This window comes from Oreochromis aureus, linkage group 7, assembly GCF_013358895.1.
Source record: "Oreochromis aureus strain Israel breed Guangdong linkage group 7, ZZ_aureus, whole genome shotgun sequence".
NCBI lineage: Eukaryota > Metazoa > Chordata > Actinopteri > Cichliformes > Cichlidae > Oreochromis > Oreochromis aureus.
Window position 1 is genome coordinate 37,164,364 of NC_052948.1, and position 25,275 is coordinate 37,189,638.

The window sequence follows — 25,275 nt, forward strand, 5'->3', positions numbered from 1 at the left end:
TATCAGCTCAATAAACTGATGTGTGAGCTTATGAGTAAAGGTGTTTTAGAAAACAGAGTTTTAGCTGACTTTGAAAATATACATATAATGAACTAATGTATTTTATTTTATTTTTTCAGCAAATTTGGTTAAACATAGCCAATGCCGTTTTGCTGTCCTACTTTTTTGGCAACGTAAAGTCTGGTCATGGTCCAATGAGCATGAAATATTTTGTTATGCTGCAAATGCAATGGTTTGTGCTTCAAAACTGCATACCATGATGTGTTGAGCTGCAAATTTTAAGATCAGATTTCTGCATTTTTATGATCATTGCACCATTTTACTTTCTATTTTTGTGTGAATAGCAATAAGGGATAGATTCTGAAAGAACAGGAAGGAATAAGGAATTACTGAACATATTACTTACCAGTTTTCTTACTTCATGATAATTGTACTTGCATAGGGTGACATGTGACTTATTGGAAGAGGCCTCAAAGTTTACATAAGGCTGGCCTGGGATTGATGTTTGTATTGTGTCTACACCACACCTACGCTTGGATGGCTTTTTATTTTGGCACATTTACATAAAGTGTTTCGAGAGAATATGGTAAAACAGAAGGTGACATTGTTTGAACTAGTTGGCAGTCTTTCTATCTATCTATCCGCTGTCTTATTATCCACTGATTCGCTCATAATAACTGTTTGCTGCTAGATGTGTGCTTGCAGGGTCTCTGCTTGGAGTAAAATCGGGAATATATCATTTTAATCACAAGCTTCTCTTTTAACAAAGTAAAAACATAGACTTCCAGGTTAAATAGTGGGTAATATAACTGCTTGATAACACTATTTTTGCCAAACTAACTTACACATGAGGATATTCAAGCAATGGTAGGAAAGTCCTCTGATAAATTTATGTTTTATGTTGCATGCAATATTGATAAGTGGCCTGATGTTGAAATGCCAGTCTTCCAGCTGCCTGCATTTTCCTGACTAATTTATTACTAAGAAAACTCATCACTAATCAATAATGAATGAAGACGTTTGACTGAGGGTTTACAATGATTCTCAGAACATCATCGCATAGTTCACATGGTCATTCGATTTTTTTCTGCTTAAGAGCACATTGACTGGCGTGCCTTCACTGCTTTACTCTGTGTGTGTGTGTGTGTGTGTATTGGAAACCAAATATGTGTATGCACACATAAGCATGTTTAAATTTCCACCAACATGGTCAACAGATCATGTTTCTTTATATGTAAGCAACAGTTTGGGTTAGGCAACTTGACTCAATCAACATTGCAGTTTCTTTCTGCAATGGGCCTACAGAATAAGGGTTTTTCACTGTACACAATGCATAATGTCTTATTAAAAAGGTCATTCTTTTACAGCATCTGGAAATTCTCATTAAATGTGCACACTGGTGGTTAAAACTGGTGCTAAGATTCTTGAGGCCGACGCTGATGTTAAGATATGGGAGTTTAGAATTGGATAAATATAATTGTCTCATAAACATATTAGAAAACAAGCAAACTTGATATGAAACTGTCTTAAGCAGGATATTTGACTAGTGACTAATATTTGTCTTTTCTTTACTGCACTTCCCATGTCTTAATAGCCTGTAAGTACTAGAGATGGCACGATACCACTTTTTTATGTCCGATACCGATACCGATATCAGAAATTTGGATATCTGCCGATACCGATATGAATCCGATATAGTGTGTTTTTTAATCAATAAAACTGTTTTTTTAATATCTTGCTGCATTTTGTATAAGTTCATACTCAAGTTTAAATAAACAACAACACTAAAGCTATTCTGTTATACCTGTATGTAAAAAATACACTGCGCCCAAAATATTTCATAGATCAGCAACACTGATCAATCTAATAAACTTAATCCTCCCTATTCTGGTATTTTAAAGAGTACTTAGCAGAAATATTAAGCAACCTAAATAATAGGGTTGCAAACTCCCAGCAAAAGAAAATAGGGAACCACCCCCCACCCTCCACCTCATGATGCTTAATCGACGTAATCAACTTTAATTTGATGCAGGGTGAAAAAAAAATGCACAGAAATAAATTATTTTTCAAGAATAATTAAATAGATTCAACACCTTTCTTCTACAGAATTGCAGACTGCACAGATGGTACCTTCCCAAAGGAAAAAGTACTATAGCTTACTAGGGTATATTAGACTTAACAGTTACTATATACAGTAATGGACTTCTATACATTTTACATCAGATTAAAACTTTGAGTGTAAGATTCAGATAATTATTTATTAAAAGCGAGACATTTTAAATGAGAATGAGAAAGAAAAGTATGTCTTTGTGCCCCTTTTCCCTGTTAATGCCCCTATCGGCCCCCTGGCTAAACTTTGCTAGATCCGCCCCTGCACAGTTACCAGCCGTCAGCTACGAGAAAAGGATCCTGGTGTAGAAAGTAATATTAAATAAATTCTAACAACAGCTTATCAAGGTTAAACGTGCTGCTGTTGTTCAGCCGCTGGTTTCCTCTTTCTGGTGCAAAGTGGGCCAAAAACAAAGAAGAGAGACAGACTCGCCACAGAAAAGCCGATCAGCTGATCATTAAGCAGTTTCACGATTGAAGTAGCAGCAGCAGAGGGAGGGAGAGAGAGGCAGTCGCTCCATATATCGGTTGTTAAGCTTAACGTGGGAATGCTTTACAAACATTCAGAGATGAACTTACACACTTGCTTTACTTCTCTCTGGGATAACTTTCTCGGAGATGAAATGCTAGTTTGGTAGTGAGGCTACAAATACACACAGCGGCTCTATCACGTGATGCATACTGCTTCCACGTGCTACGGTTATGAGCCGAGTTAAGCCATGTCGCAATTTTTGTGAGGTGCTTTTTTGATATTTAATGGATCGGATTACATTTTTTATTTCTCGCCGATATCCGATCCAGTAATTTAGGTCAGTATCGGACCGATATGTAATATCGAATCGGTCCATCTCTAGTAAGTACATATAAGACATATATTTGCAATAATTTAATAGAAGATGATTTATCTAACTATTGTGCTGAGATTACTGTAGAGATATCCATAATTTCTTTTTAAATAATTGCATATTGACTGAAATGTTGGTTTCCATTAGATTTTTGTGATCCTCATACTATACAGTATCCATATAAAACTGATCTCTTATGTAGGTAAGGCACTGATGTGCAGGTGGATACCTTGTTTCTGAATACAATAAAGATCTCTAATGGAGTTAACAAAAAAACAAAAAAAACAAAAAAAAAAACACTTTCCAGCATACTGGATTCTGAAATCCTTGTGGAGGAAAATCTATATTTACCAAGCTGCTGTGCATTGTAACTTGTCATAACAAGTTACAAAGAAAGACACTGTAGACATAAAATGTGACCACTTAGGAAACATACCTTCGGTTTTATCTTGAGCATTTGCGTTTGCTAAACTTTGTTTTTCTCATATAGTAGTTATAGCCCAGTTATAGCCTAGCAGATCTGACTGGTGACAAATAAGTTTGTCTTTTCTTTATTGCACTTCCCGTTACTTACGTACGTACTTATGCTTACGTAGTTATGCTTACGTACACTATCATATATTTGCACTAAGCTAATTATTACATGTGTATGATGTGTTTTAAAATAGTGGTATTTTAACTGAAATTTTAGTTTTCATTCAGTGTTTGTTGTCCTCAGACTATACAATACAAACATAAGACTAATCCGTTATATTGGTGAGACATTGCTATGCAGGTGGATCCTTTTTTTCCCTCCAGTCAGTTATTACTTCTTCCTCCTCAATGGTGTCAGCCGTATCAAGGAAAACACCTGGTGTAAAGGTCCGGCAACCACTAAGTGGCTCTTATCTAATCCATACATCCTCTTGCCTTATCTCATCTCTGCTATTCATGGGAGCTGGCCCAAGTGTGGCACAAGGCATGGAATATCTAATTAGGGAAAAGCTTCAGCATCCCCGAGGCAACTGTTGCTACTGTTTTCACAGGACACTAATTAGGTCTGTGTCCTGTCAGTCCTGGTTCGCGGTCTCAGTGTCACTTCAGGGATTCTGTGCTTTCAGTACACTGTTTCAGTTTGCAGTCTTAAGTATCTATTTATGTTCTGTGTCAGTGGAGCGTTGTATGAATCCACCTGTGTCAACTGCTGGCAGTCCCATTGTGTCAAGGAGTTGATTTTACTTATCTGGCTGCTATGTTAAACGCTAGTGTAGGGTAAATGTTTCGGTTTGTTGCTGGAGGAACCAGGGTAATCTTTGTTTACTGTGGTCATGTGACTGGTCTATACAGGAACAGCTGATCTCTTGCTTTTGTTTCCCATAGACCAAAGAGGGTCATTTGTGTGTGTTTGTACTGCCTGCTTGCACTGTTGGCTGTCCATATCAGGGAGCCACCATTCAGAATATCAGAAACTCAGAACCATAAATGTGCTGTCAGTTTATGGAAAAGATATTCATATTAATATAGTTGTACATTTTTTGCTAAAAACTTCAAGATGATATCCATCCAGTTGTATGTTGTTAAATTTTAATATCATTTTCTGCTTGATAGTCTTGTCATTTTGTTGGCGTGAGCATTTATACCTTGCTACTTGTGCTACTCTAATTGATGTGGGGAAACATTGTTTATACAAAGGTGTCCTTTTAATATCTTGAATCAGATGATTGTGAGCTATTCCCTGAGTAGTATTGCATGACATATGATGAAGTATATTTTGTTTATCAGTCGGAAACAGACATCCTTTTTCCTTTCCCTTTCAGTCCTCCTCCCACTCAGCTTTTGTGTCCATGTGGGGGGTTGAGTTGTAGCGAGGACCACCAGTTGTGCAGGACTGGTAACTACATGAGGAAAAATGAGCACATCAGCAGGCACGTGTTGATCCCCCCAACCCCACAGTAGGAAATGAAAAGCTGGTAGTTTTAGCACGGGTTGCCTAATCCCTCATCCATCCACCCTCCCCTTCAGCACTGACCGCTGAAGCATACAGTTGTTGAGAATCGGCTGTCCAGCACTACTGGCGGAAGGAAGTTGACTGAGATAACTGGGTGTGAAAGTTGTATACACACACACAGATAGACATTTGAGTCAGTGTTTCAGTGGTTTTGACAGGCAGTAGACTCCTAGCAGGGTTCAATTTTTGTGTGTAGGTCACACAGTCAACTGTTGCGTCAAATGTTAAAAATGCAACTAAACCAACTATATTCTATGTATTGATGATATTAGGGCTGACAGAGACCTTTTCTGTTATAGTAACAGGTCAGTAGTGACTTCAGCTTTATTACATCAGGAGCAGGCATGCGTCCTCTAAAAAATACACTTTGTAAAACGTGTATTTTTTTAGAGGACAAGTGTATTTTAAAAAACAGCTGCAATTCATAGTGGACTGGAGACCTATCATGTATTTGTACATCCTGTAGTACTATGTGCTGCGAGGTCTCTCATTGGAGATTAACAGGGTTGATTTGCTGGCCTGGCCTGGGTTTGGCTTGACATAGTCGGGGGAGGAGACTGATCTGCTTTTACTCTCACTGATACTCCTGATGTCTTTTTTTTCCTCCTACAGAAAACAGAGGTAGAGCTGGCATGGTAGTTCAAACATCTCCTCTGCTGTTCTATTTAATAGTAGACTGTCCAAAGTCTTACTATGCTATGTGTCTTAATTACTGCTTAATGAATCCCATATATTTCTATTAACTCATGTGCAACACTCGCTCTCCTCCATATGCTTTCAGTGCATTGCTGTCTTCTCATTATAATTAAATCAGAATCTGCCTTTTCCTCTGTTTCAGATAAGTTCAACACCTATGTGACGCTGAAAGTGCAAAATGTTAAAAGCACAACTATCACTGTGCGTGGGGACCAGCCCTGCTGGGAGCAAGATTTCATGTTGTAAGTCAATCTGAAATACAGAAGCAAATACAGAAACACACCATTCATCATGGGGAACAAAATCAAACATTAACACATAAAAAACCACACACTCTGCATCTCTGGGATAGAAACAACACATCCACACTTTTATCTCTCCAAGTTACTCATCCGAATGCTTAAAAGCTACAGTTTTTCATCTACGCCATTCAGTTTAAGACAGTATATCGTAAAACAGCTGTTGGTCATTTCCTCCTTATAATTTATTGATTTAATTTCCCCATTTTCCTTTCCCAGTGAAATGTATCTATGGTGACACTAAAGGCAACACTTTGTTGCATGCGCGCCATTGTTTGTCTTTTGTGAACTCCCTCTTTTGGGACAGTGTTTGTTTTTCCAGGCCTCCTTCCTCCAACTGTCCATTCATGCTTTGTCACTAGGTGTAATTCCAGGTTATTCATCAGGCCTTCTAGCAAATTCTGTGTACCATCTGTTACAGCGACCCAGCTTAAATTTAAGCAAAAAGTGGGAACTTTACAATTTCAAACTTTGTATCTTAGTACCTACCATGCAAGTATTTTTTTTAGGATTTTTATGTTACATTTTAAATATATTGTCTAAAAACATCATCTGAACAAAACAAATGAGTAAGTAGTGGTTGTCTCAGTTTTGTAAATTAATGACTGCAATTGTTCATTCAGTTGCACCTTCTCTATATTTAACAAGTCAAAAACATTTTTTTACATTTTCTTATGTTTTGTTTTTTGTTTTCGGTTCTTTTGGCCTTTTAGCACCTGACTATCAGATTTGTTAAGGTCAGTAACAATACTCCATATAGGCTATGGGCCTGCATGCGCCAAGACAATAGCCTATGAAATAGAAAATGACACCATTACTAGTCTAAACTTGTGTTTTCGTGTTGTTTATGCCAAATTCTGACCCTGCAGCATTTTTCCAATTTTCCATTGTACAGTTTTGGTGAGTCTGTGCAAATTTGAGCTTCAGTTTCCTGTTATCAGCTGACAAAAGTAGCATCCAAAGTGGTCTTCTACTGCTGTAGGCCATCTGCTCCAAGGTTCGATGTTTGGCCTTTTGTAACCTTCCCATCACCTCAGCGCAGCCCATTATCCTCTGACTGCCGGCATCAAAAAAGCATTTTCACCAAGAGAACTGCCACTCACTGGATATCTTCTCTTATTTTTTTGGACCATTCTCTGTAAGCTCTAGAGATTGTTATGCAAGAAAATCTCAGTAGATCAGCAGTTTGCGGACAGTAAAAATCACGCCACGTTCAGAGTCACTTAAATTTTCTTCCCCATTCTGATGCTTGTTTTGAACTTGAGCAGGTCAACTTGATCTTGTCTACATGCCTAAATGCATTCAGTTGCTCACATGTGACTGACTGATTAGAAGTTTACTTTAATGAGCAGTCAAGGAATTGTACCTAATAAGTGGCCGGTGAATGTGTATTCATATAAGGAAAAACAGTACTGTACGAATTTAAATTGAATTAGGTTGGACTACATGGTTGTAAATCAGTCTATATATATCTGTGCTCTTGATATGTTACACAAAGTGGCCATCATAGTGAAAATTATCCACAGTCTCATACTGATGTGTATATTACATTAAGCTTGTTTTTATTAAATTTAGACTGAAATTGTTAATGTTGCTTTGCATTAGGATAAAGCTCAAATCATTTCTCTTTTGCACAAAGTGGTTGGAAAGTGATTTAAAGAAATGAATGATGATGCTTGTATTTGTATTTGAAAATAGATTGCAATTTATTAGCAATTTTGGCTTTACCAGTTTATTTTGCATGTTTAAAAAGACAGGGATAATGCAAAACGTTAAAATAAAAGGTGGCACAACTGGAAAAGATAATCTAAACAGCAACATGAACAACAATAAATCTCCCGGTTAAAATTAGCCCCAGTTAAATACCTTGCTATATGTATTTATTCTCTTTTCAATGAGCAAATGATTTACGAGGCCTTTATCTCTGCACCTGAGCTCTCTGGACCCCACCACCCTCACACCCACCCTTGCTCTTTTTTTAATTATCTTTTCTCTGATCTTGCTTTTGTTTGGTCCGTCAGTAGTTGTAAAGTGGCACAGATGAGAATATGCAAATGCCCTTGGTGTGTGGTTGCTTTTAAAATTCATGTGCCATTTTAATACTGTCATCAAGCTGTTTTGAGCCCTTTGAATAGCATGTTGAATGACAAAACAAGGCTGGAAATGATTATGACAGCTACTACAGGACAAAATGAGGAAGTAGCTTTTGTAGCTAAAGCGATTGTAGCTCCTGATAGCAATCCTTTAGAAATTTCTGGTTCAATTCTTGTGGGTTTTTTTTTCCGTTTTAAAAATTTCTGATAACAAAGTTACATTACAACACGGTTATTGTTTCATTCTTTAATTCAGTGACATTTTATCATCATCATCATTTGTTACTTGAATTTCCACAGTGAGATCAACCGGCTGGACCTCGGCCTCATTGTTGAGGTGTGGAACAAAGGTCTCATCTGGGACACCATGGTGGGGACTGCATGGATTCCATTAAAAAGTGTCCGACAATCAGAGGAGGTCAGAACTTACACCCACACAAAAAGTCAAGTATAAGTGAATTTTAGTCCAAACTTTTGAGGTGGAAAAAAGCCACTTGAAATCCATCCATTAGAAGTAACAAAATACAGCATTTAACTTCATCAATCAATAGATGTTAAATTAGTAAAATTAACAAAAGACAAAACAAAAGTTTGTACCTTTACATAAATATTGCTCAGTCTATCTGCATTTTTCCCTAGAAAGATATATGTAAGTAATTCCAGTTGGCACAACAAAGATGTGAAATGATGATCTCATAAAAGGGACGCTTTGAATTTTTAGTCGTACTAAAACTTCAAATGCTACAATAAGTAAATGCAAGCACCCGTGTGTTGGCTATATTCTGTTCATAAATTACTTGTTAGTTTAATAAGTAAAGTAATACTGGATTCCTAAACCTAAGGTAAACCTAAGTAATACAGAAATTTCAAGTATAAAGGCAGTTTCGAATAAAATAGACATTTGAAAATGATCAATATGTTTAAATATGTTACACGATGATTACAGTTACAGGATGATTGGAAATCAAAAAGTTAAATATGTATTTTTTACATACAAAAAAGTAGTTTATACAAAAATGTTTCTTGTTTGACCCGCATAATACTAAGAAAATGAACTTTGAATTTTTCACTACATTAAACATACTTTATTATAAATGGCGCTTGGCTTCACTATCTGAGCTACAAATAGTAAAAAGCCAGGCAATATTAGTTCAGTAAAACTGCCTTAAATACATATTAAAAGAATCAGTGGCATAGCATAAACTGAAGAATACATGCAAAGGCATTGTCTGTGTAAATAAATGAATGTGTCTACATCTAATTTCAGGAGGGCTCAGGTGAGTGGCTTTTCCTGGATGCAGAGGTCCTGATGAAAGCTGATGAGATATATGGCACGAAGAACCCGACGCCTCATCGAGTCCTGCTAGATACTCGTTTCGAACTGCCTTTTGGTGAGATTAAATCTGAAACCATTTTAGCTGCACAATAGACTTCCAGAGTCTAAGACATACAGTTGTTCAGTTGATTGAACCACACTTGTAAATACAGTTAAAGCTCTTATGTAAGATGTTTTGTAATAGATACATTAGTTATTCTGGTTGCCTTAGGGTAAATCAAACCTTGATCTGGAGAGTTACTCAAAGGTCACAAATGTTTCCTGCTGAAATGTCAGGAACAAAAAAAAAATGTGGCAAGCCTGGGGCAGTGTGTAACATCATAGCCTGGTACCCACTGGTCTTGTGCAGACATATGGTACCTAGTAGTAATTTCTTTTGAACAGAAAATCTAATGGCTAAACAGTTGAGTCCACAATTGTTGGACAAAGATTCACAATTTGTGCATAGTTTTTGACCACTACAGTGGATTTTAAATCAGATAACCATTGGATTTAAGACTTTCAACATTAACTCAAGGATATTTACAAAAAAAAATAATCATGAACTGTTTAGGAATCACATGAATTTTTAGATAAAGTCCCCTATTTTCAGAACAGCCTGGTTTACACAAGATACATATAAGGTCACATCATAACATTCTCCCTTTGCGTGGAGTCGAGCAGGATTTTATGGCTAGAAGCAGTCCAGATATTTGTCTTAGATATTTGCCTTACAGTGTAACATCCTGTATCTGGTGCCTTTGAGAATGAGACGCCTGTTTCTGTCTTGCATAAGCTGAGGTCACTAATTCAACAATAGCAGACCTTCCTTTATTAATTTAGGGTCCGTAAATATAATTTTGTCTTTGCCAGGTTGTCCTGTTGTGGCCAACAGGATTTAGGAACCATTAGAAATATCCAAAAGCATTCCTAACATAAGAAAGAGGAATATATGACTCTGAGTTTGGGTCCATTAGCCACTTAATCAGTGTTTTCTGGAATGATCCATGTCAGAATATGAATACAAATTTCATTAAAGGTGCATTTATTTATTTGGCTACATAGGGGCAGAAAATCTCCACAGTGGGCTAAAGGACACATAACCCTGACAACTCTGTGGTAGATCACAGACTGTGTGTAAAAGATAGACAGCCACTATAATTCCAGCTACTGATTTCTGGACTAGCCAGAGGTGACTATTTTGACAAGAGTGTTAAGTACTTAGTTAATTCGAGATTGGACTGTATAGGTGCATTTCACAGAATTGGTTACCTACTAATTTGTGCTGATAATGTTGGAATTTCCCTTACTTTTATTTGGTCTCAAAGGTGCCAACACAACAAGGTCCAGATCAGTTTCCACACATACTGGATTAAAAATCAGTGGCACCAGGTCTTATGACTTAAGAAATGTAGAAAATTTGGTTCGAATCACTGTCAGTGTTAGTGGGTATGTTTAAAAAATCGATTTCCCGATTCAAGTCGATTTTAGTTTGAATAATTTTGCTGTTTTGCTTCCACCACAATAAAATCACACTTCCTGCACAGCTCTCAGTGTACTTCAAGAACAGTTTCCCATGTCAAATCTGTGTTTTATATCTCTGCATTATTCGCCTGCTTAGTACGCACCAGTCTACCGTTGTGTTCAGTGCTGTCGCCTTCGCTGCTTTTCTTTTTTTCAAAAATGACCTCCGACAAGAAAGCCTCATTCTTGCTGTTCAATAGCAAAGAAATTTAAACTTTTACAAATTATGCCAAATTGCAAAACGCTTAGCTGTGTCTCTAATAAAAACCTTTGTAACTTTGCTCTGCTTCACTTCAGCAGCATCAGGTCATGTTCATATGTTGATTTATGGTTTTCTTCAGTTTTTGATCTGCTGCAGAATATTTTTAAGGTGGTTATCTGCTATAACAAGCCAGGCCAGGAAAATCTCCTTCATGTTTTTCTGCATTTTATCCTCAGTTACTTTGCCACAAGGGCATCTGCTGTGATGATTAAACCTCTGATAAAGTCTCACAAGTTTCAGCTTTGTTTTTATACATAGATGTAAAATATGGATATGTACTGATAATTGATCAGAATTATAATACTTCTGACTGTCTGAGTCAAAATCGAATCGAATCGAATCGAATCGGGACCTTGTGAATCGGAACTTAATCGATTATAAAAATCGAAACCGATACCCCGCCCTAGTCAGTATGTCCAGAGGATCAGGAAAGAGCTGGAACAGTGAGTGTCTGCAGCCATCTGTAAAACATGGTGGATGATCTGTAATTTTTGAAGCTACATCTCAGGCAGTGATATTGGAGATCTATTGTAAATTGATGGAATTTTGTATTCAGAAAAGGGCGATCAGATATTGATTTACTGTATAATAACATCTGGAAAGAATCTAATTGGTAGTGGCTTTGTTTTATAGCATTAAAATGATCCCAAACACACTGGCAGTGCAGTTAAAGCATATCTGGGTAAAAAAACAAACAAACAAACACACACACACTATAGAATGCTAGTAGGGGATCAACAGACCTTAACATTATTGAAGCAGTATGGGATCATCTTTACATAGAACTGTCCAAAAAGCCACCATCATCCAAAGAAGAGCTTTAGATGTCCTTCAGGATGCCTGGGGAACAATTCCTGAATGCTACTTAAAGAAAGTACAAGAAAGATTGCCTAAGAAAGTCCAGGCTGTGTAAAAGGATAAAGGTGGTCATGATAATATTGACTTTTAAGCTCATTACAATTAGAAACTCTGTTTCTGTCTTGTATACTGTATTTCATTTATGTTTCCACATATTTCAATAAATGGTTGCACCTTTTTATAATTTTTCTTAGCAAAATGAGGAAATGAGGGTTGACTCAAGACTACAATACTGTAGATGAAATACGAACTGTAGTTCAGCTTGGTGTTTGCGGTCATCTATAAATAAAGACTAAATATCCTGACATTTGGAGCTTGCTAGGAATCAAAAACAGCTGAATTTACCTGATATTGGCAAGTTTTTCAATATTAAAGTTTGATTCACATTTAAAAATATTAGTTAATTAGTTATTGTATGGTGAAGTGTCCTTTGTGCTCCCACCACCTTTTTGTACTTGACCACTACACTGTTTTAATACTGCACTGCATGTAATGCTTAAGCCTTGTGATCAAAAGGCATCAAAGTTGAAGCAGAGTGTCCACTGTGTGGGAGAGAGCCTCTTCCTCTGTATTAAGAGGAGCCCTTTTAAGGTTGCAGGAGCCCATCATGACTCTGTGCTTCCAAAGCCATTCATTAAAGCCGTGGGTTTGTGGTGTCTTTGAAGTCCTAGCCTTTGTGTTGTGTGTGGCCTTTAATGTGCATCTGTCTGCAGTGCAGTGCAGATCCCCCTTACAAGTACGACTAGTCTACCAGACATCATATCAAACAGTAAAAAAAAATAACGTAGAGTAATTATTTTGTATTTTTCGCTTAAAAGTTATCTTTTGATTATTTGTGGATTTGAAATTCAATTTTGTATTATAATTTTTCAGGAAACCTGTAACTTGCCACACTGTACACTTGACATTTATTTTGTATGTTATGGCTAACTTACTATTTTCTTCATTTCCAAACAGCTCATAAAAAATTGAACAGACAAAAATGTATTATGATAGCATGCTGGGAAATGAAGCTTGAAGTTTATATTTGCTACATGCATGTTTTTGTGCCAGATATCCCGGATGATGAGGCGCAGTATTGGACTGGCAAACTTGAGCGCATCAACAGAATGGGAATCCATGATGAGGTAAAATACAGTTTATACCAGAAAGTTTTCATATAAAATTAAGTTTATTATTCCAGTCAATAAAGAATGCTATTATATGCACAATTTAATTATTAATGCACATGCATATAACATCTATAATTATTTCTGGTTCCTAACATTGATAGAGTAGCAATTGTACATGAATTATAATAATGATAATGAATAAATTGTTGTTTTACTCTCTGTCCTCTCTAGTACTCTCTTCAGGAAGATGTTCAGAGTCACCCATTGCCATTTGCAGCTTCCCAGTGCTGTGAGTACCTGAATGTGTTGTACTTTTAACCTCTAGATGGAGCCAGTTTTCCATCTTTCTGGATCTCAGACTCATTTGTCTTGTTACTTCTATTTTATTTTTTTTCTTTTAAATTTCTTGTGACAATTTATGTGTTTGTTTGCCACTTATGGGGCTCCCTCATTGTCCAATTATTACAACACAGGAGCACTTAATTCTTCTTTGTTTACACAATCCCTGGTTCCTCTGACTTGCCTCTCATTTGTTACATCTGCACTTTTACCAGGCAACTATTTCGGATGGACTGATTCACTGAGTATGTAACACACTTTGATGAAATTCTCCCCCTTGGCCAATCCTCATTCCCCTTCTGCATGTCATAAAGCCCCATGTCCCCCTTGTAACAAGTAATCCATAAGGTTCCCATTCAATTAATTCACATTACTTAATTTTATTTTTCTTTCCTCACTGTATTCATTGATTACCTTTTGACATTTTCTCCCATCATGCTCCTGCTGTTTTCTTGTTTTCTACAGTATGCCCTGTGCTGATGTTAGAATATTTTTTACAACACATGTATCATTTATTATTATATTGTGCACATTCCTGAAAAGAGCCAGAAAAGTAATCTTCTGATACATAAACAAGCATTGCTAGAAGTCTGATTAACAATGGAAGCCCCTATTATGTGTTTATTGTAGGGAATTGCAGTTCCTTCACAGAAATGACAGGTGGCAGTCTTTGCTAAATATTTATGAATCACTTCTTATGACTTTATCACTTTGAAACGATAAACCCCAGCCTAGCTATCCCCCTACCCAATACTAGCCTTAGGTTAGCTTTTGAAAGACGTTGTCTTTGAACTGGTAAGGTCAGTTTCAAAAAGTGGTGTATTTTGGTGCTTTCCTATATGAAGTTATAAAAATTATTATGAAGCTGTGTGGGGTGAACACTTACAAACTGTCTTCTTCTCTGTACTTCAACACAAGGTTGCCCCTTTGTAAAATGATTATTTTCTGTTTTTCATGTATAAATATAGAGGCTTAACTGGGCTAACAAGAAATAAAGTTCACAGTCTTTACTTTTCTTATAGAAAATGATTCTGTAGATGAATCTATGGGATCATACATATAGAGAGGTGAAGAACAGCTCTTTGCCTTACATTTAGCACAAGTACTTGCATGTACAGCACTTTATTTTCTTAGTGGGGCAACAAACAGTGCAAGCAGTGATATAATGGTTTGATATATTCATGACTATGAATTTCCCAGGCTACATGTGCACAGGTGGGAGTTTTATTTAAGTAAAGCCACATGAGGTGAATTGTTTTGTTAGAAACTTTGTCTTGTGTTGCACTGTAACCCTTTTAGTGATAACCAATTATTTTAGTATTTTATAAACAAAAATCAGCATCACAAAAAAAATATTATTATTGCTAAAAGAGCAAGGGAAGGTCTGCATTTACCTGAAAATAATAAGAGCGATCCTGACAAAATCTGTTTTTATCCTTCATGGAAATCTTCTCATTCAGAAGATTCTCTTACCTTCTTAATTGAGAATGACTGTACCAGAGTACAGTGCCATTCTGTGGGTCTGTCCACTCTGTTTACTTTGAATAAATCACTTTCAAATAACCCCAGGGTTGTACACAATTAGCTCTTATAATTCTACAAACCTATTGTTAGTCAGTTAGTCAGCTTTATTTTTTAATTTTTTGCTAGGATGCTGAATTATAGAATACTACCTTCTTTCTTGTTTAGTAAAAGTTGCATCTTTTATTTTGTTCTTGAAATTCTTGAAATATTTGGATCAATTGCACAATTTTTATGACATTTTATGATGTGAAATACATTAAAATATAATCAGAATGATTCTGTCACATCAGGGCCATTAACATTTATTAAAATAACCACACAATGCGTTCCTGGCTGCAGATTTGTGTAGCTCTGTGTCCATTTGTTGCTTTCCTGTCCTACTCAGACATCATTATAATGGTTAAGAGTGTGTCTAGAAACTGCCATATTTTGCAACTTGTATTCAACATTTTGCTTTTTTTGCAGAAGACCCGTACTGCTTTGCACTTGACCCATAGTCTTTAGAAAATTTTAAATGTTTGCATTTTTAACTTTTCACCTAGCATCAGGTAACCTTGGTTTGTTTATTTTTTCAGCTTTTTGCATTTTTATATTTAATGAAAATTCAAATAAGAACACATACTCTTCTTTTACATTAATAATCAGCAAGGTTTGATAGAAAAACAAAGCCATTTTACTAAACGTACTTGATTCCACGATTTTACAATCTGTCAGGATGGGATGTTTAGAGCTTGTCTTTTTACCTGCTGCAGCCTTGGATGACCAGGACAGTGCTGTAGATGACCGGGATAGCGATTACCGCAGTGAGACCAGTAACAGTTTGCCTCCACGTTACCACACAACTGCTCAGCCCAACTCATCTATGCACCAGTACCCGATGGGGCCTCGGCCACAGCATCGCCCGGATGGCTGCGCAGACTCTGTCCACAGTTTCGACCTGGACTACAGGGACCCAAGAGGAAGCAGGTAGACAGGGTCACCCAGGGATACCTTCACTCACTCATGCACTTATGATCAGACACTCTTTATGCTTACACATACTGGCAGTGTAGCCTGATGGTTCTTGCTTCCACTGCAGCAGTTAGTTTTGATATGTTGTTTTATTGTGTACTGCTGTAGTCTAATGCAAAGTAATATAATCACGGCGGTAATGGCTGTATTTGCCTTTTTTTTTTCTCCCACTCACTTTTTACACAAATGGTGCAAAACTTTAGAAGTGCTTTTCAATAATGTAACTGAAAATGAGTCGTCTATTCATTATGACCTCAATAATAACCAGAGTTAAATCAACATCAATGAAATTATAAAGATAAATCATGCAAGTGTAATTGGTACCATAATGACATTACTTATGCCTCCCTTAATTAGGGTTTAAAACCTAGTCAGAAATGTTTACTTTAGATAAGATTGTTTCACAGAGAAAGAATTGGTAATTACTTCTTAATTAATTTTGTTATGAATAGTTTACCTGAGCAAAAGCCTATGTTTTTATCTTCCATACATCAGGAAGAATATCAGGATTATTTGTTTACTCTTGGCCAAATTGCCACAATAAAGTGTTTATATGTTGATTGTTACTAATATACAAAAATAATATATTCTTTTTTGTTGTTGTTATTATGGTCACTAAAACGCCACTAAAATGCTGTCAGGAAGTATTTGGTCCAGAAAACAAATGTTCTTGGTTCTTGGCACTTGCCATAGCATGCATGTGCACCAGTGAGACTGCTACAAATCTGTCTGTGTTGACTGATAGGGAGTTGATCCGGATAATTCTACATCAGAAAAAAAAATGTGATTACAGTCTGAAAAAAAGACCTTCATTGTTCATGTTTCTTTTTGTCTTGGGGGTGTGTTGGGTTGTTTAAAGTTCCTGTTAGTTTGAAATGCTCTTGGTATATCACAGAGGAAATCCCTCTTTCACACCTCTGGAGGAAATAGGTCAGTGATAGACACATGCCTTTCAGCTGTAACATAAAAACCTCTTCCATGAATGCCACATGGTGGCGATTTCGCGGACATTTCCTGTTAAGACTTTTACAGACAGACTGTGGAAGTGCTGATAAGCATGTCTGTTGCAGTGGGGATTTACAACAATCTAAATTCAGTGAGGCACGTGCAAACATGGAGCCATATGCACACAATCTCACACTTGCAAACAAAGAGTTTTATTACCCGTGTCAAATGAAATGTGTAACATGTTATGTTCTAGTCTTTTGGTATGCCTTCTGGGCAGTTTAGTTAAGATCATCAAAAACTGCAAAAATGTTTATTAAAGAATATAATGTTACGTATTGCTTATCATATATATTATAGATCAGGTCATCATTACGAAAAGATTTATTTAGATTTGTTTCTGTCATAATTTACTGTGTGGCTTAACTTGTGTTTTTGTTTGCATTTTTTCTTTTTGTATGCCTCTTTTCCATCCCTTTATCCATTCCCACACCCTTATTACATTTATTTTGTAACTTACACAAAAAAAAAAAGAAGCTCTTTAAACCAGAAAGGAAGAGTCAGAATTATACCTGTAGATTCTGGCATGGGGGTTGAAGATTGGGAAAACAAATACAAGGGGCAAAGCAAGCCACAGCTAAGTGACTTTATAGATGATGAAGACAGCGTTATCTTTCGCATGGGAAGACCCTACTCTGAGCTATCACATTCACCTATCCATCAGAATACAAAGCATAGTGGTGGTCTGCCTGCCACCTATCCTGAGGGTTATGATACTATTGATCGTCGGCGAAAGAAAAAGATTACAGACCCAGGAGGGTTTCTCAGTCCAGAAGCAGACAAAATGAGAGAAGAGACCTTTCCCACTGACCTTGCACTCCTCCGTGAGAAAAGAGGGGAGCTTTTCATGCGACAGGTAGCAGAGATGCAGGAAGAAGAGGAGCGTATGACATCAGATCTGAGACCATATCAGAATGGGCTTCTCTACAAAACAAGGATGTGGGCTAAAAATGAGTTGGACAGCACTTTGGAGAATTATGTGGCATACAAAAAAGGGCAAGATGCTAGAAGGAAGGCACAGTTTGATTTTGAATTGGAGAGTCCTCTGCACCACCCTGTAGGAGCAGAGGACAATGTTAATGACATTGCCTTTATGGCTGATGAGTTTCGCTCAGAGAACAAAAGACATTATAAAGATAGGCATTCTTTCTCCTATGAGGGCCACATAGAAAATTCACAGAGCCTTTGGGAGAAGAAGTATGGGAAACCTAAATCAGGAGGATGGGTTTCAGAGGCAATGCTCTCTCCTGTAGAAGAGCCAAGTGATGAATATGTTGATCCTATGGATGAGCTTCAATGTCTTGTTGAAACAGTGTCTGAATACCTAGCTGAAAAAGAAGAGGAAATTAGCAAATATGGATCCCTGCCTAAATCAAGCAAGTCTAGGCTATCCTCCTATGGTAGCAATAGAACTGATTCATTTGGGGAGGAACAAAGTAATTCAAAGGATTTAAGAGAAGAACCCCAATCTGATCAGGGAATTTCAGGAGTAAAAAATGCCATGAGCTCATTGTTTACTTCTCTCACTGACAAAGTTGGTGGAGGCCCTAAACAGCCTGCCCTATCTCCACAAGTATCATCTGCACAACCCTCACAATCTGGACTAATAAAATTGTTGTCCTTCATTCCTAAATCAAATAACACAGCTCCCGTAGCTATTGTCTCTCCAGTAGAAAGTTCTCCTGAAAAATCATTCAATTCTTTGCCTTCTCACCCACCACATGATGCCAAAATACACAGTCATTATCAAGAAACACAAACTCCCAGCAGGTGTCAGACTCAAACAAGTGCAAAAGACCATGTACCCGAGCTTGTAACCAAACCTCAAAGTGCTCCAGAAAACTCAGTCTTGGGTAGATTAAATCCTTTGAAGCTTTTTTCAGCAGATAATGTGAATTTGGCTGAATGCAAACAGGCATTGGAATCCACATGTTCTCAGAGTCATACACAATTGGAAGAGAGATGGCTTGATAACAGAGGTAGTGAAACAGGAAAATTAAGAAGACTTTCACACGAAAAATATTCAGGACAAAATTATGATAGAAACTTATATGAGACACAAATCCAGTCAATTTTGAATAAAGAGAGTATTCCTGTTCCAGAGCCAGAAAGGTCAACTGGGCCAACACAATCTGCAAACACCAGTTTCTTTAGCCCTTTTAAGAAGTCATTAAGTTCACTGATCACACCTGCTGCCCCTGTTCCACCCCAGGGAACTCCACCTGTGGCAATTTATCCAGTGTTTAGAACCACAGAGAACCCCCAACTAGAGGAACCAGTTGAAGACCCGGCATTGACTAGTAAGCCTAAAGTACCTTTCCCTTCATCTGAAAACGTTTCCACTCAGCAACGTCCCAAAGCAGAAGGTGGTGTGCTTTCTGGTTTTTTAAAGTTTGCATCCAGTGAAGATATCAGTGCCTCCATAAAAACACAGAATCCTCAGCATGATCTGACTTCAACAACTTCGACCACCTTGACCAAGAATCCTCCTGTGCACCAGGAAAATAGTGAGAAAGGGTGGTTTTCCAGCATATTCAACCCTACCCCAGCACCCTCTGGTCCAGACCAGAATGTAATCCGTAATCAGCAATCTCAGAACAGCAAACTGTCATCTGTCTCACAAGCCCAACATACATCAAATCAGAAATCTGGAATGCAGCAGCAGACTGTCAATCAACCAAAACAAGGTGGATTGCTATCTGGAATTCTTACATTTGGCTCTAGTAGTGACTTATCTGGCCATTTATCACAGCATGCTAACAATCAGCCATTCAACAGAAATAATCCCACACAATTTTCCCAACACACTGCCCCAGAACAAACCTCTTCAACTCCACAGATAGGGGGTCTTCTCTCAGGTTTATTGAACATTTCATCGACAAAAAACCTGCAACAAAAGGGACAATCTCGTGATAGTGAAGCACAAAGGAACATTCCCGGCAATTACTTTGGTCAGCAGCAGACTTCACACAGAACTCGGCAAACACACACTCCAGAAAAGGGGCTGCTATCTGGCTTGCTCAAATTTGAATCCTCTGAGAATATTTCAAGGAGTCAAACAGTTCACCACCAAAGCAGTCAACAAGGTCTGAGCCAACTGAATACTCAAGGTCCAAGCCAAGGCCCTCCTATTAAAAACATTCCTCAGAATCACCACGGTGTCCGATACGAGACAAATAAACCAGGATTTGCTCGACAGCAGACTGTTCCACTTCAGCAAGCACCATCCCAACAAGGTGGTTTTCTATCTGGACTTTTAAAATTTGCTTCAGCAGACAACATAAACACACAAAGTCAACTGTCAGCTCATCAGCATGGAATGACACTAAGCAAATCCAATAATGAGCAATTAAAGACAAAGAATATCCAAGTTTCTAGTCAAGATCGGCCAGAAAATGGCACAACGCAAAAAACAACACATGCAAGTAATCTGTTTTCTGGACTTTTTAAATCCCCTTCAGAAAACACAGCTCAACAGCTGCAGCCCAAAAACACCTATGAAACACATCAGCAAAACAAAATACCACATAACCAGACTGATCCAACACAGATAGAGACACCGGGTCAATCGGGAGTGCTCTCAGGGTTGTTAAACAAGTTTACAAAATCAAATGAAAGTATTCACACAACCTGTCAAACATCAACAGAACAACCACCTCAAGAAAGGGCCAATAATTATACAGTTACAATGAAAAGCCCACTGCAAAAGCAGCCACACAATAATATGACACAACAACAATCAAAAGAAAAGGCAGAAAAAGAGAAAAGAACAAATCAGATAACTGGACAACAGACTACTTCAGCCAAGTTCACAGAGTCTTATTCTGACATATTAACAAGTGCTAACTTAAACCTTGGAAGGGATGGTTTACAAAAAGACAATCCAGATTCTCTCAATCCAGGAAAGAGTAGACATGCTTTAATCAGTGCACCTGTGTCAGTTGATACTGAGAGTTTGGATTTGCGTACATCAGCTACTTTTGCAAGATCTCTTCAGAGCTGTACGACATACTCCTCAGAGAGCACTGGTAATTTGCCTCAGTTATATAATTCTGGTTCATTTAGGCCAACTAACCCAATGGCCTATAGTACAGGAAATATCCATTCCCTTTTACAAAGTCGTGCAACTTCACCAGTCATGACCATGCATCCATATATTGGTGGAAGCTCCCCATCTTTATACAGCGCTACAAGTCAAAACCTTTATCAGTTGTCTGCATATGCAGTAAGTCCCTCTTATGATGAAAACCAGTGGATCCGTGAAAGTGCTCTGTGGCAGCAGTTTCAGGATGAGTCACTAGGTTATCATTTCCCGGTGGAGAATCAAGGATATAGGCTCAGTTCTGAAAGTACACCATTACCAGTACCTGAGAATCAGAACACTGTGCAATGGCAAGGTGTTGTTTATCACCAAGAACAATATAAACCACATCAGTGTGAAGGATATAGAAATGATGATCTATATCCAAAGAGAAAATTATGGAATAGTTATGAAGACTTGGGAAATATAGAACATTTACCCAATGGGGAAGGTGTGTTGAACTTAACTACTAAACAGAGTAATGCCAAGTTTGGGAAATGGCATTCATTTAATGATGGTAGCACTTACAGCTTGAATGGTGTTTCATATCATGAAGGGTATTATGAAGAAACTGCTCCAAGCTTATCTTATTCAGCTAACTGGCAATATGGAATGGATAATCCACACTCACACCATGTTCACACTAATGGCATGATCCATCACAGTCAGTTTAATTTGAATAGACCAGTAGATCCTCCAAGTGCAAACATAGACCTTGAAGACTCCCTGTACCTTGAAGACACTGAATGGTATCAGCAGTGGCTGGCTCTTTTGGAGCAAGGAATGTGGTGGCCAGCAGAAGACGGTGACTGTGGCTACTTTGTTTACACAGATCATGAGTATATTTATGCTTTACTTACAGATGCAGCGGGAGAATATGTGTATGCATGTGCCCCTGAAGATGAATCTTGGGGAAATGCACAGCAGTTAGAAAGTTTTCCAAGTGCTTGGCTGAAGAATGAGATGGTTTTAGTGTGTGGCTTTAAAATTCCACTTTACAATGAAGATGAGCTTCTTTGGCTTCCAGGTCAAGATCACAGGGATTCTCAACTTCTAAATGCCCCCCTAGATTTGTCCGCTGCCTACAGAAAAGGAAACGAGATTATGAATTTAAATCTTGAACAATTCTCTCAAATGTTTGAAAATTCATTTCTGTCTCAAGGGCAGCCCGGTGTGGATTTCTCATCCTATACATTAAACAAAGTTAAGATGGATCCAGGACAGCCAAGTTATGTATATCAAGATTATTGTAATGACATCATTGACCTTTCATGTCATAATAGAGATCATATTGGCCCATACTGGAATAACCAGGAAGTAAAGACATTTCTTGCTCAAAAGGTTTCTGTCTCCCTGAATTCTACTCCTACAGCAAATTCTAATCAACACTTACTTTATAACTGTTACCAACCTAGCCAACGGCGGCGTTCATCGACTGCTGTTACAATAAAACATGTGGATGATGTATCAGAGGAAGAATGGAGGAAAAGAGTGTCTCCAGGAGAACAGCAACCTAATCGTCAGGTTAAGAAGATTTCTTCCCTAATAACCTCTTTTGTCAGCAAAACATCACAGGTTGAATTGAACAGTTCTAGTAAGTCCACATGTGAGCAAGCCACTGACAAACAATCTAAAAGCATCCTTTCATCAGGATTTCAGAGTCTGAAGTCTAAGATCATCAGAGAAGAATCTACTGCCATTGTGACTCAGACAGAAAGCTTTAAACAACAAATTGAAACGCCAGTTACCAAACAGGGTAGAATTTTGCCCACAGTACCAACAGCACAGGGTAGAATTTTGCCCACAGTACCAACAGCACCTCAAGTGACTCACCCTGCAACACACTCAACAAATTCACATGCAACTCAGAAACCTAAACTTTCGCGGCAGACTACCATGGTACAACAAGTGACTCCACCAACAAACCTCAATGTGACAGTGCCTTTAGGATCAAAAGAATATCTTAGTAAACCTGCACCAACTGGACAACCTACATCTGATAAACCGATGGACATACCAGTGGAAAAACCATCTGAACAACCACAGGCAGGGTTCATGAACTTCCTAAAATCTGCAGTAGGAATAGAGGAAACCAAACCAGTTCTCAATAAATTTACTGACACATCTCCAAATCAACAGAGCAAAACTGGCAGCACAAGTTCCTTACCAGGAAGTGCCACTACAAATAAAGAGGCTACAGGAGTTTCAAATCTTTTTGGGTCAATCAGTAATCTGTTTAGCACTGAGACCTCTCAACTACAAAAACAGGAAATCAAACCTAGTGTTACAGAGGATTCACTAACATCAGCATCTCGATCTAAAGGTATTCAGAGACAGCAAACGTTAGACCAAAGTGGCTCATCTAGGTCTATGCAGAGCCTAATCCCAGATAAAAATATATTGGAAGTGTCTACTCCGAGTATCCCCACAGGCTCTGCAGCAAGCCAGTCACAATCTGTGCCACCTGCTGCACAAACAAAGCAGGAAGCTGAAAGTAAACCATCTGGTGGGCTGTTTGGATTTTCAGTTGGAGAAATATTTGGTGGATCAGCAGCATCTAACCAGTCTGGTCCTACTGGTCAACAGGAAGAATCACTTGGTAAAACTATATTTTCAATGTTTACAGGGCCAAATACTCAGCAAACTACAGATAAATCTGGGACATTGTCTCAAACACACCCATCAAGCACATCTTCACAGCCTTCTCAACCGGAAACACTTGGTAAAAGTTTATTATCAAAGTTGTCAGCATCAACTCCTCATGCACCTCCTAACGAATCCAGGCCCAACACTGAGGCACCACAGGGGGGAACTATCCCTCCAAAGGATCCTCCATCTACAGGGTTCCTTTCAATGTTTGGCAGTCACAGCACCCAACAATCTCAAAATCAAACTGGATCTTTTCTAGGGGGAATTCTTCCTGGGTCATCAAGTTCAGCTGAAAGCCCAATGAAGGGGCTGTTGTCAATGTTTAGTGATCCCAACCCGCCACAAACACCGTCATCAACAAGACCATTTCAAGAACGAGTAGTCCAGTCACAAACTCAACAACAAGGGGGACCACAGGCACCATCTAAACCACAAGAACAGCCTCTGCCACAAGGACAAACAGCTACCTCTGTTCTTGGGGGTATATTCGGTGGATTGTCTGCCTCTACTGAAAATCCAAGAAAAACATTGTTTTCCGTGTTTAGTGGTCCTAGTTCCCCTCAACCACCAAGAACTGGAGGAGATACAAACATGCCCTACACACCAGGGACTGCAGTCCCAAAAGAACCAACCAAGAGTATGCATTCTGTTTTTAACGATGTTTTGCCAACACCACAACAGACTCCCAGTTCATCTGCTGTCACCTCTGCCAAAGAGCCCCCAGCTATTCATTCACAACAAAGTTCTTCCCAGATAGCATCTATTTCAAGTGACCATGTCCTCAAAGATGCCCTTTCTAGTGAATTCTCAAGTGAATTCTCAGCGAACAAATCTGATAGTAACTCCAGTCAAGTGCAAGCCACCCCATCTAGTGATATTACTGTAGTTACCACAAATACTTGTGGCGACTCAATTGAAGCCAGTGATGTTATATCTAAGCACTCAAATTCAGAATGTGTTGTTGTGCATAAGGAAATGAGCACAGAGAGTGCACCCCAGGATCCTTCTTTTTCTAAAGAACCTTCAGCCTCTGTGATTAGTGGATCAGACCCACATCCTCCATCTTTAACTGGATCTTTCTCAGATGAGCCGGGAAAAGGTTTTCTTTCTTTATTTTCTGCACCCAGCACTGAGCCAAGTTCTACCAAAACAGGGCTGTCAACTACAGGGTCTACACCTGGATCATCGGGCCTGAAAGACCAACCAGCCAAGGGGTTGTTTTCAGTGTTTGCAAGTTCTGCCCCTCAGCCCTCTTCACAGACTGGAAGTTCTCTGTTAGGGGCAATGTTTGGAGGTTCTTCACCTCAAACACCATCATCTCAAGTAGGAGGATCATTGCTAGGTGGATTATTTGGAGGGTCTGTACCGCAGACTGCTCCACAAGCTAGTCTCAACAAGACTGGTGGTTCTGTTCCCCAAACTACAGGATCACAGCCAGGGTCATCATTACTTGGAGGCTTATTTGGAGGATCTGCTCCCCAGGCTGCTGGATCCCAGTCTGCTGGGTCTATTTTAGGTGGTATCTTCAGTGGTTCAGCAGTTTCATCTGTTGTGCAGACTAGTGGG

At 38.4% G+C, this 25,275-nt stretch overlaps 1 protein-coding gene across 2 annotated transcripts in view; it reads left to right on the forward strand.

Moving 5' to 3' along the window:
- LOC116333377 (protein unc-13 homolog B) overlaps window positions 1–25,275 on the forward strand; it is a 64,814-nt gene that overhangs the window by 8,977 nt on the left and 30,562 nt on the right. For both annotated transcript variants that reach the window (XM_039614629.1, XM_039614630.1), the window contains exons 3-8: window positions 5,780–5,879; window positions 8,330–8,447; window positions 9,297–9,420; window positions 13,042–13,115; window positions 13,332–13,389; window positions 15,716–15,929. In XM_039614629.1, coding sequence (XP_039470563.1) covers window positions 5,780–5,879; window positions 8,330–8,447; window positions 9,297–9,420; window positions 13,042–13,115; window positions 13,332–13,389; window positions 15,716–15,929 — 688 coding nt within the window. The remainder of the gene's footprint in view (window positions 1–5,779; window positions 5,880–8,329; window positions 8,448–9,296; window positions 9,421–13,041; window positions 13,116–13,331; window positions 13,390–15,715; window positions 15,930–25,275) is intronic.